The 13,519-nt window shown below is 35.2% G+C and overlaps 1 protein-coding gene and 1 pseudogene across 1 annotated transcript; one reads left to right on the top strand and one right to left on the bottom strand.

Moving 5' to 3' along the window:
• The first annotated feature begins 792 nt into the window (after positions 1-792).
• LOC143601083 (monooxygenase 2-like) lies at positions 793-3,262 on the top strand. Its single transcript, XM_077078584.1, has 6 exons — positions 793-884; positions 1,530-1,676; positions 1,781-1,849; positions 1,953-2,118; positions 2,200-2,434; positions 2,614-3,262. The coding sequence occupies exons 1-6, from the start codon at positions 793-795 to the stop codon at positions 3,141-3,143; spliced, it is 1,239 nt and encodes a 412-aa protein (XP_076934699.1). The 3' UTR covers positions 3,144-3,262.
• Positions 3,263-10,126: 6,864 nt separating this feature from the next.
• LOC143601084 (receptor-like protein EIX2) lies at positions 10,127-13,292 on the bottom strand (annotated as a pseudogene).
• Positions 13,293-13,519: the final 227 nt, after the last annotated feature.

Raw genomic sequence — 13,519 nt, 5'->3', positions numbered from 1 at the left:
AATTCGTTCCTCTTCAGGAATCAATAAACATATTTTGTGATAAAAAAGAGAGTATTTGTACTTCAATTTTTTTTTAAAATAAAATTGTAAACTAGTTAAAGTGTAATTTTAAAAATTGACAAAATAGTAATCTATCTTACTTAACCGAGTGACTGTTATTGAAAGCAAACGTATGGTCGGAGACTATATTGATAATTTTAAAAACCATAGGGAGTATGGATAATATCCGTTATTTCAGGTAAATCAACGTTATCTGTGTAATTTGCTCATCAAAAAATACAAACAACACACTCACAACGGTAGAGGAAGTGACAATGACATTGCGCATGAATGCCGTCAACACCAAAGGTGGGGGCGCTGTTCCAGCTTCCTATCTCACATGGTACATCACGTAATAGGACCTAAGCGCGCGAAGCCACTCGGGTCCCTCCCTCTAGCGTAACTGGCATGTTAAGACCATCTAGAATAGATGGTTTCACATATACCTATTCTCCTTATAAACGTTTCAAAATCGACTTTTTAAGTGTTTAAAAGAATTTTATTTATTCATATTATATTTATAAGACGTTGAATTAGAATGTAGACTACAAATACAAAAAGTATTAATTAAAAGTTACATAAAGGGTTAAGTAGATTAAAATAATTAATTTGGATCTACAACCTAATACCATTTTTGTTTCTCACTGTCTTTTACCTAATATTCTACTTTCACTATGAGTATTCTAATACTATATAAGATAATGGCATAGCACATAATCTTTACACAAACATAAACTCCAAAAATAATCCCATATGGAAGTGAAGATGAATCGTGAAGAAGAAGATGTAGATATAGTTATTATTATTATTATTACTACTACTACTACTACTATCTCATCACACTTGTACCATGTACAAGTAGTTGCTTACTTGCACAGTACTAGTTGTTAATATTTACAAGATAGAGGAAAAAAAAAAGAAAAAGAAAAATATCAAAATGAACAAGTTGGCTGAACTACTTTAACAAAATAGACAATTTGATTTATAAAGCTTCGGCTGAAAGTACAATTTGATCCACGAAAACAGTTAATCTAAATAATACATGTCCAAAGTAGAGGCTAAGCCTTAGCTGACGTCTAGAAGCAGAGGTTGATCCTTAACCGGCGTCTAGAAGCATAGGCTAAATCTTAGGCGACAACTAATTAATTAGCCGGAACTTTACATGCATGCGTATTAATTTGATTGATAGTAATGTGTTTATAAACCTGCTAATTTTTTTAGCCTCCTTAGCCCGCGAGCTTGTTGTCTGATTGGTTGGTTTTGGATGTCTATTTTGGTAAAGACTGATTTTTGATGTCTATTTTAATAAGCTTTTTATTCATTATGTCTATTTTGGTAATTATCCCGGAAAAAATAAATTATCAAAATAAAAAACTATTGAATAAAATTATATAGTGTCACATATATTACATCAATCCAGTTGCTAGTTCTTGGATAAGTTCTATATTTTATCTTGCATAATTAACCTAGTTTTAATTTTGGTTTTGAAGGTTAGGTCTGAGGAGCTTGGTTTTGGAGTCATCTGAAAGTTTGCGGATTACCGGATTTGCCCTTTTACTATGGACCAATGCTTGGAGGGCATTGGATGTTGTAGGAATTGGGAATATCCTTAGACAAAAATCCACACAAATAAAAGGGTAATATCGTCATTTACAATATTAATAAAAGAAAATACAATAATATAATAATATGGCTTTTTGCCAATTTACATCAGAATTTGAAACTAGTTATGTGATTGCAGATTCAAGATTGCCTCTCTTGATACTGGACTATTTACTTCAGAGCAAGCACTAGATAAAGATGGAAAATTGTGAGTCAAGTATTAATATACATTCATATTTGAAGTTGAAAATTACCAAAAAAGAGTTGATGGTATTACCCTTGATAAATTAACAACTAAATTTTGATTTTAGTGAGGGTTACGAAAGCCGATGCGTTATTAGAAAGGATTTGCTAGAGACAATAGTGAACGAGCTGCCTCCGGACACCATTAGGTACTCTTCAAAGATTGCAGCCATTGATGAACTCGGTCACTTTAAGCTAGTGCACCTAGCCAATGGGTCCATTCTTAAAACCAAGGTACGCCCGGTTAATTTCTCAAACATTGTGGTATATATATTATTCACTAATGAGTTATATTATGTTATTATATCAATGTAGGCGTTGATAGGGTGTGATGGAGTTAACTCAATGGTGGCAAAATGGCTGGATCTTGGGACACCTGTAAGTGTTGGGAGATCGGCTATCCGTGGTTTGGTGGAGCTCCTTGATGGCTCAGATTTTGGTCCAATGTTCCATGTTCACTTTGGAGGCGGTGTGCGCTTTGGTATCATTCCGATTGATCACAAGACCTTTCATTGGTTTTGCACGTTCATCCCGTCTCAAGTTCCATCTTGTAAGCCATTTAAATCTAATTACTGAAATGATTAAGAAACCAATGGTTTGGTTTTACATTTTTATAACTGACTGTTATGACAACCTATATGTTTTTTTTATATTTTATATTTTATAAATAGTATGCTATTGGTTGAAAATTTTTTGTTACGAATTTAACCTCTATTATGATTGTTATAGACGAAGAGGATTGGAATGCAAACCTGATAAAAATGAAACAATTTGTATCGAGCCGTATCAACAAGTTGCCTCAAGTAGCCCAAGATGTGGTAGAAAAAACAACATTAAGTAACATAATCTATTCACCGTTGAAGTTTAGACAACCATGGAATGTCTTATTTGGCAACATAGTGAAAGATAATGTTTGTGTAGCCAGGGACGCACTTCATCCCATGACGCCTGACATTAGTCAAGGTGGGTGTGCAGCGATAGAAGACTCAGTGGTGCTCGGTAGGTGCCTTGGGGAGGCGTTTTTGAAGAAACCGAGTGAAGACGATGATGAATTCGAGAGGATTAAAAAGGGTTTGGAGAAATATGGGAAAGAAAGGAGATGGAGGAGTTTTAGTCTTATTAGTGTTTCGTATTGTGTCTGGTTTATGCAACAAAGCAAAGGAAGTTTGGTGAGTTTGTTGAGGAAAGTATGGTTTTCTAGCTACACTCCTACTGCTTTCCTTAAAATGACTAATTTTGATTGTGGTAAACTTGTTTGATGAATTGCAAAATGGGAAATGATATGCCGTATGCGTGTTTCGGGTGGTTTGCCAAAAATGTAAGATCGGTTGTTCAAATATAATGGAAATGGTTAGAAATGAATTTAAGGTTAAGAAAAGAAGTGCTCCAAGTGTTTTCCAAAATCTTGGTGGAAATTGTATGTCAGAAAAACAACCTAAGGATTTTTATTGACTGATAAACTTCAAATTACATTCAGTACCAAATCTCTCTTAACCAAACAGAAACTAAACAACTTGTAAACCCAAATATGGAGACAATCAAACAGAGAGAGAAAGAGAGCAACAGGAGGCCCTTGCAATTTAAATCAAATAAACAGATGGGCCACACTTGGACCAGCCTCCATCTTCTGGAAAGACCCATGTCTTCAAAGAAGCTTCAGGCCCAACATACTTGACCCAAGTCCACTTCGAAAGAAGACTTAACAATATTAATATAACACCAACAAAAAATAAATAAAAGAATTAAAAACATATCTAATTTAAACTAAAAACAAAGCAATGAATTATAGGCAAATATTACCTTTTTAACACCCCCCACAATTAATTTCTTAAACATGTCGAATAACCCCAACTTTTCACACAAACATTCATGTTGAAAGGGAAAAAGCCCTTAGTAAAAACATCCGCCAGCTGATCTCCAGACTTCGTCTTAACAACTTTAATAGTTCCACTTGAAATTTTTACTCTCAAATAAAATAAGTCAACTTCAAAATGTTTAGTCCGGTCATGAAAAACTTGCTTCTATAGATATAGCAGCAGAGTTATCTCAAAACATCTCAACCGGTAGAGTCATATTCACATTCAATTCTTTTAACAAATTCACCAACCAAACAACCTCATCAGCTGCTGCACACATAGATCGATACTCATCCTTAGCTGAAGATCGCGAGACAGTCAAATGTTTTTTTTACTCTTGTAGGAAACAAGTGAGTTTCCTAATAAAATGCAATATCCTGTCACATACCTCTTGTTGTGCATACATTATTTATCCCAGTCAGAATCTGTAAAAGCTTGCAACTCAAAATTTCCTTCTTTACTTATTAAAATACCCCGTCCAGGTGCTTTTTTCAAATACCTTAAAAGTCTCAATGCAAGTTTCATATGTGAACTAGTGGGACTATGCATATATTGGCTAGAAACTGGACAACGTATGAAATATCTGGACGAGTGTGAGACAAATATATATAAGTTTACCAATTAATTTTTGATACTTTGAAATATTTTCCGAAGGAGAACTGTCTTTTTCACAAAAATATGTTTACTATGTGATTTTGTTCAATAGGAGTATTAACAGGTTTGCTTCCCGTTATACCATATTCAACAAGTAACTCAACACAATACTTTCTCTGATTTAAGCATATACCATCATAACAGTAAAGAACTTCTATCCCTAAAAAATACTTAAGTTTACCAAGATCTTTGATAAGAAACTTGTTTTTCAACAACTCTTTTATATGTTATTTCTTTTGTACTACTACCGGTGATAACAATATCATCAACATAAACCAAAATTACGATAATCTCACCACCTAAGATTTTAACAAATAAGGAATCATCTAATTTACTTTGTTCAAAACCAATTTCAAATAAAACACCAATTAATTTTTCATTCCACATTCTTGGAGCTCGTTTCAGCCCGTATTAGTTAGTTTACACACTTTATTATCGGTTTTTGAAAAATAACCCTCAGGTAATGTCATGTAAACGTCTTCATAAAATGAAGATCACCATACAAAAAAGCATTATTAACATCAAGTTGGAACAGAGAGGTAGCAAGTGAGAGAAATTATGTTGAGGGGTGTATACCCCTTAGCTTTAGTTTCGATTTACTTTTTAGATTTTCTAAAATTACAACTGGACTGCTTAGTTTTCTTAGGCCCACAAACTGGCCCACTAGTACTTAATCTCAGCTAAAGTTGTACAAAAAACCGGTCCAAAACCGGTTAACCAAAAACAAAACCTGGACAGGTACATATCTAAAACCTGTTCCAGACTGAAACAAACATCCGATTTGTACAGCGGTTCGGTCCTTTCACTATTAAATTGATTTTGACACCGTTTTTTTTTTCCTAAAACCAGTTAAAACTGGCTCTAAACTGAACCGAACTGGTTTGGATATGTTTGCTATGTTCTACGCTCGTACTGGCCTCTAAACCGAACCGGTTGCGAAACCCAAACCGGTTCCATCTGAAGAAAAACCGGTTTTGTGCAGCTCTAATTTCAGCCTGTATTATTAACCCACTTGTAGGTTGCGCTGCAAGCCTGCACTGGTTAGTAATCCACACGTAAAATCTTTTGACATTATTATAAACAAGCAAAGTCGTTCTCTCCTTGTTTGAAGCCAGGGCCAATACATAAGGAAGCAGGGCTAGTATGTAAGCCAATAAAATGAAGATAGGCTTTTAGGCCCACACTTAATTAAGATCTTTAATTTTTTAAACAAAAAAAAACATTGTACATAGATATATATTTAATCGGCAAACCATAAACAAAAATAACTATTGATCTAGTGGTAAACCATGTGTCGCTTAGTGGTAGGTCATTAGTTTGAGACTGGTTATTAACACTTTCTTTTTGTTTTTTAACACAATTGTCTAAAAGGGCCACAAAATCTTATTTTGATTTAGGCCTCCAATGGCATTGAGCGGGCCTAAAGGAAGCAACTCCTTTATGTCTAACTAGGATTTTACCCGACGCGTTGCGCCGGGCAAATTGGTAAAATCTGGGTGGTGTACTGGAACTAAAACAAAAGGCAGTGACTTTACGTGAATTTGGTCGGTTTCCTTATCGTTCGTTACAGTTGCAGAACAAAAATAAAATAGAAAATTGGCATCCGGTCGGTTTTCATTATGTTCGTTATGGTATCGGAACTTAAACAAAAAAAAACAAATGGCATTAAAACCCTAGCATTGTCAGTCCCGGACGTTGATGTAGTGAGTTTACACGAATTCGATTAGTCTGTTTCCATTACGTAAACAAAAACTGACGTTAGGTCGGTTCTTGTTACGTTCGTTATGCTACCAATACTAAAAAAAACATCAAAATGGTATGGACAAGTTTGGCGCCGCCACTTGGCTAGCGGCACCAAACTTCTCTTTTATATTATATAATATTTGATTGAACATGCTTTAATTTATTTTGCTATCTTTTATCTTTAAAGTTAAGTGTCAATTTAGTACTTGTGGTTTGTTCAATTAAGTAACTTTAATACTGTTTATGAATTTATTGCAAATGACTACTTCACGTTTCAAAAATTTGTCATTTTAGTAATTTTTTTCTAGCTTAGTTTATTTTTATCCATTAAGTAAGGGGCAATTTGGTAACTCGTTATTTTTTTCATTCTTTCTTTTATTTATTTTTCTTTTTCCTTTAAATAAGAGTGGAAAGCAACATTTAGAAAAAAATAGAAATTCGTCCGCCTCATTCTTTAACTAAACCCTCAATCTAACAATAAGATATACATACTCTTTTACTCTTCTCTGCCAGCATGTTAACCACCACCACACAACCATTGAACCAACTGAACCACCACTATGCAATCTCAACCGAACCCTACCTGAAGGCGCGGCGATGGTACTAATACTAATGGCTGGAGCTAGAGGAAATAGCCGTAGATCATCGAGACTGCCACCGCATCTCACACAACTTGGCCACCATTCGACAACCACACAATTTCCCGACCCTCTCTTTCTCATCAGACCTGAATTTTTAAAAACCCTCTCGATTTTCTGGCTACTCGTTAAAAAACTCCCTCGATTTTCCCGCTACCCATCAAAATCAATATCCTTCGTTCACTCAATGTCTCAATCTATCTACCCCTTACTCTATCTCCAATGAAATCGGCCATAAACCTGCAAATTCCAGATATGAATGAGGGGCGATGTTGGCTATCAGATGTGAGTAACTGCGGCGTCTAGGGGCGGATCTACGGTTAAAATGGGTGGTTCCTCGGAACCACTCGAGTTCCGAAATAATAGTGTATTTATGTATAGAAAATAATACAGGAACCACCCTATAAATTAGAAAGGAACCACTTCATTAACGTATTAATCGCTTGTCTGGCTGGTAGCATGTTGGTTTTGTGACCTTCGGGTCACAGGTTCGATTCCGGATTTTGACTTTTTTTTTTTACTAATTTACCCTAACATCAATTAGGGTTTTATCATAACATAACCAGCCACACCACACAGCGCCTCTCTGTAGCCCCAGCTCCAGCCCCATCCTCTTGGCCTCTTCAGACTTCAAACCTACCGCCGTCCCCATCAGTCCACCGACGCATCTCCACCATCCCCGTCAGTCCGAACCTCGAATCCTCCCACTTTGAACTTTGAAGGTAAGTTTACATTCATTGTTAAATGTTAATTGTTCTTGGTTTTTTTTGTTAAATGCTAATTGTTCTTGATTGTTAAGTTATTTGTTAAATTTAGTTTTAATTTCTTAGACTGTTGGTTTTAATTTCTTAGTTTTGTTAGTTTCTTAGTTTTAAATTTGTTAGTTTGTAATTGTTAATTTGGAGGTATTTTGAATATGAAGAGATATTTTCAAAGTAAACCATCGAACATTGGATCATCAACTTCAAGTTACGGTTGCAACGGACAAGTGTTGAAAGATGTTTTTCTTCAATGAAGAATGTGAAAACGGATTTGCATAATAGGATGAGTGATGAATACATGAACGATTCTTGCATTTGTTACATTGAAAGGGAATTCCTCTAACAAGTTTCGGTTGAAGAAGTAATGCAACGATTTCAAAAGATGAAGACTCGTTGGGAACAACTATAAGTATTTTTTTTTAATTCGTAAAGACTATTGTATTGATATTATGTGTTTTTTAATTTCTAATGACGGTGTCTTTTTTATTATTTATCGTATTTTTATTATGTAATGAACTTTTCCCGAACTATTGAACCAACCCGAACCTCAAACCGACCCTAAATTTTTTATACTTAACTCTATGAAATTGAAACAACTAAAAGTAGTGCACCACCCGAAAAAATTCATGGATCCGCCACTGGCGGCGTCGGTGGTGTTTGGTGTTGGCGGTAGTGGGTTTCGATATTGTTTTGGTGGTTTTCAAAGGTGGCGATGGCGGTCTTTGGTGGTGGGGGTGGTTTTTGATAGGTAGAGGTCTTCAGCGGCACTAGCTAGTGGTGGTCTTCATATATAAGAAAAGAAAAAAAAATAAAAAAATAACGAAGTTACCAAATTACCACTGACTTAACGGACAATATAGATGGAGTTAGGAATAAAGCAGTAATAAAATGTTTTAGAAACGTGAAGTAGCTAGTTACAATAAATTCATAAACGGTATTAAGTTGCGTAACTAAACAAACCACAAGTATTAAAATGACACTTAACTCTTATCTTTATTTAAAGTGTCATTTTATCCATAAATTGTGGTCACTTATGCAACTTTAATTCATTTTTTTCCATGCACTTTTAGGGTTTTATGATTCTTGCCAATTTCATACTTTTCGCTAACTCCATCCAAAATTTATGTTAAGTTTCTATAAAAAAGACTAAAATATCTAATTGTTTATAAAATCGTTGTTTAAAAAAATTAAACTCTTTTGAGTGTTTTGTTTTTTTTATATCCTACTTAGAGCATTAACATCCCATCCTGAATCCATACAATATTATTTAACTAAAATTCATATTTTTTTTCTAAATTTATGTATCACTTTTAAAAAATAATCTCTTACATCTCATTCTCGGTATTTATCTCTATTCAATTAAATAATATTTTTTAGTTTTTCTTTTTATTATTTTTTTTCTTTCTTCGACTCACCCTCACACTTAAAATAGATATGAGGAATGAATAGTGAACAACTTAGGGATTTGGTAACTTGGTTTAGTTTGGCTTGTATAATTACATATTTTTGGTTTGTTATTTGAACTGTATACATCAATGTCATGCACATGTATATAATCAAGCATACCGATTACTTTGATTTTAAGTTTAACCAAGTTAAATAAAGATTATGGGAGGAGAATTTTTGTTTAGTCAAATATAATAGTCACTGATTGTTCGCATCAGATGGTTTGATTAGACTGTGTTCTAGTGACCAGCAATGACGCCCTCACCCTTCCCATGGTAACATTTGATTAGCTTGAAGTCATTTTCATCATTTGACGCTCGTTACTTGGGTGGCGCTTAAATGGGCTCTTCCCTATTTTAGGGATGAGCTGGGTACCATACCTATACTGATCGCAAATTTTTTGATCCATTTTCTTAGAAACTTGGCACCGGTACCGTGCTAATCCCGAAACCTCAAATAGTTGGTACCGAACTGTAAATATAAACGAGCAAGATCTAGAAAAATAACGCCAAAATACAAAAAAAATTAACATTCCTAAAACAACAAAATAAAAAGCAAAACTAAAATATATACTTAAAACAAAATAAAACTCGCAGTGAACCAAAACATAAAAACAAACCCCAAGCGTTGTATCCGTGAACTGCGCGAATTCGATCGGGCTCAACGATATATTGGCACTAAATCGTAAACCATATAGTAAGCCTAAAAAACAAAAATAAAGTTAATGACATAATTCTACTGATATCAATATAGCAACTGCAACAACAATAAGAAGCTTTTGTCATACCAAGAAACTTGATGCAGCCAATGTGTTCAATTCAATGAAATGCCTGGCTGGTGAGTTCTCGCTTTTACTATTATTTAACTTAGTCAGCTAGTTAAATTTGTTGTGACAAAGAAACATAATCATTATAAATTTTCTATCAAATAAGAATTTGGTTATTTCATTGTCTAAGCATGCTTAGGAGAGCATTTGAGGCAGTTGAATTACTTAACAAAATAATCAAATGAAATAAATGGGTGATAATTATTATATGCATTTATATCATGTCTCTAGAAAACACACATGATGATACATAAACATAAAGCATAAAGCACAATAGCAGTTATGAAAAGAAATGAAAATTTCTTACTAATAAATATTCTACAACTGCGAGCATTTGAAGGACTTACGTGGCATCTCTTCCTGTTCTTTTCAGCTTGAAAACTCTCACCATGACTGCAACATATATCACGTCCATGGTTACCTCTGCAAACACGAAAAGCTTATATCTCCATTTTTTATTGAACAACAAAACTCCAATAACACCCCAAAACCCTGTTGCTATGCCACACATTGCACTCAAATAAAACCATTCATCAGGTTCACCAGAATCTTTGTACTTGGTCTTGTTCAATGTGGTGACTGGATCATCATGATTGGAGCAGTTATTTGGCAGAGGTGCACCACAGAGATCGCTATTCCCGGCATATATTGATGGGTCGGTCAGTGTTTGCAACTGATTTCCCGTTGGAATTGGTCCTGACAAGTTGTTGTGTGACAAATTCATAACGCTTAAAAAGTTCAAATCTGCCAGGCTTGGAGGGATCATCCAGTAAACTGGTTGTCTGAGAAATCGAGAGAATTTAGCGCCTTCATGTTCCCAATTGTGTTTGGAATGCCCCCACTTAGATGATTATGAGATAAATTGAGACCCACCAACAGAGAAAGTGTCATTAGCTCTTCCGGTATAGGCCCAACTAGGTGATTGCTTGAAATATCCATATTGAAAACCAAATCCAAAGTTTTTGAATATTCAAGATTAAAACCTTTTATAACCTGATTTACGTTTCCAGTAGGATACGGACGAGTTGTATTACGTAGAAAATCATTATAAATAGCCTCAGCCATTCCATACAACTCTCCGAAACAATGAGGGACTTGTCCGGTTAAGTGGTTGTGTGCGATATCCAGAATATGAAGATATGAGCTTTTACATAAAGATCGAGGAATTCTTCCAGTGAAGTTATTCTTATGCAACCTCAGAACCATCAAAGTTAGATTCTCTCCAATCCACTCAGGAATATTCCCCGAAAATACATTTTCACCTAGATCTAAGACTCTCAAGTCTTGTAACATACCCAAATCTCGAGGAAGCTCTCCACTGAAGTTGTTGTTATTCAAGTTTAACCATGACAACACTGGCAAAAGTGGCCTGAAGAACTTGGAATGACACCAGAAAGCCCATTTGAACTAAATACCATCATACGCAAATTTTGAAGATTCACTAGACAGTTAGGTATTTTCCCTGTTAACCTATTATTTGAAAGATCAAGAAATTCCAAGCCAGTTCTTAGGCACAAAGACCAAGGTATTGACCCAGTGAAAAGGTTATTTTGCAGATATAATGACCCCATATCTTCATCTTTAAACCCGTTGAGAGGGTCTCCGACAGGAAGGCTTGCCAATGATCCATTGAGTTTGTTGTGAGAGAGATCTAAGACCCTGATGATGGGCATGTGCCGCAACCATGTGGGTAGAGGTCCAGAAATGCTAGCATTAGACAATACTAACTCATCAACTTTCTTTGAGTGTGAAGCTACTTCGGGAATTCATTTGAAATATTGCAAGAACCAAGCCTAATGCTTTTCAATTGGAATGGAGGTATCCATTGACGTGAAACACTGAATGTCAAATTCCTGTTAGAACTTAAATCCATGTACTTCAGCATAGAAAGGTTTGAAAAATGGTCTTCAAAAACTACTCCTTCTAAAGAGTTATTGGACACATCTAGAAAAACGAGCTTGGTGAGTTGCCCAAGTACAGCTGGAATAGTCCCACTTAACAAATTTGAACACACCGAAAATGTTTTTAGTGTGACAAGTCCTCCGAAAGATACTGGGATGGGGCCTGTTAACCGATTGCGTTCTAGATTAAAATATGTTAATGTTGCTAAACCTCCAAAGGATTCTGGAATCGAGCAATTCAAGTGATTATGAGAAAGGTCAAGTTCAGTTAGCTGCCCAAGGAATGTTGGAATGGGACCGTCTAACTGGTTGTAAGATAGATCTAATACTTCTAAAAATCTTAATCTCCCCAAATCTTCAGGGATTGGACCTTTCAATCTGTTTAATTGAAGATGTAATGCTCTTAAACCCGTCAGCCTACCAAGTGATTTTGTTATCGAACCATTCAATTTATTCAGAGATAAATCCAACGTCTATAGAGCATATTGAGAACATAAGGATGCATTTGTTGATGGTCCACTTAATTCTCCTTCAAGATTACTATGTATAACAATCAATTCTTTCAGATTGCATTGTCTGTGTATACCAATATGGTCAACCAATATAATATTGTTATTAGAAAGATCAAGCTTTAGAAGGTTAGGCATGAAAGGTATTGATGAATTTATAAGATTGTATGAAAGGTCAAGGGATACTAGAGAACTCATATTTGTTAAGACAGATGGAAATTGACCGCCAATTGCATTGTTCCTAAGCTGAAGATATTTGATGTTGGGAAGCATTCTACTAAAATTAAGATGAGGACCTGCAAGATCAACATTTGAAAATCCACAACAGGACACACTTAAGTGTATTACCGAAGGAATCATGTAAAGTACCATGTTACGGTTGCTTGCCTCACTAAGATCCACTCCATTCAAGTTAAGATACTCAAGTGATAAAAGCCCAGAAACCCATACCATATCATACGCAGTTAACGTTCTATTGTATGATGTTGAACTAATATCAAGAACTTTCAAATTTGAAAGATTTCCAATGTGATGGGGAATATGACCACTGAAGCCTGCATTAGAGAGATTAAGGTAACTTAATTGTTTCATGGACCCGATGAACATTGGGATCCGACTTCCTTGAAAATCATTCCCGCTCAAGTCCATATATTTTAAATGTCTCAACTCTGCTAAAGAAGGGTTTACATATTCACCAACCAAGTAGTACTCTTCACCAACTATGTAGTAATCTTCAGCAACAAAGTACTTATCTTCAATACCTCTAGTGCCTATGCTCATTTCCCCTAACCAATATGAATAAGAAAGTTCCCTTACATTTCCTCTAAGATGAAGACTTACAACTCTTCCGCTGGCACCATCGCAACGAACTCCGTCCCATAAGCAACAATCAACGCCAACCCATGATGACAACATCTTGAAATCATCCTTCACACTGTACTTGAACTTAAGCAGTGCCAGCCTCTCACGCTCAAGGCATCTTGCCGTCAAATTTTGAGCATCCAAACAAGTGGTTGCGGCCATAAATGTACTAAAGAAAATGAGATGAAGCACCAAAACCCACTGATTTCCCATAATTCAACCTCAATTGGCTTTAAGTAAATACTTAAGTCTTTTTTCTTTTTTTTTTTTTTTTTGTAGAAAATTGAAGTATGATTTGTTATGATGAACAAACTACATTTAATAGTCCTATGGATGACCATGCAAACCATTGTTTCCATGAAAGGCAATGGAGTAAGTATTAGTTTATTATTCCCCGCCAACTTTACACGATAATTTCCACTAAGTATCTCTAAGTGGAA

This window comes from Bidens hawaiensis, unplaced genomic scaffold (assembly GCF_021521415.1).
Source record: "Bidens hawaiensis isolate Kalapana, Puna unplaced genomic scaffold, B.hawaiensis_p1.1 tig00055388_1, whole genome shotgun sequence".
NCBI classification, from domain to species: Eukaryota; Viridiplantae; Streptophyta; class Magnoliopsida; order Asterales; family Asteraceae; genus Bidens; species Bidens hawaiensis.
Note: the sequence above shows the minus strand (reverse complement) of the source record. Positions and strands in the feature narration are given on the sequence as shown.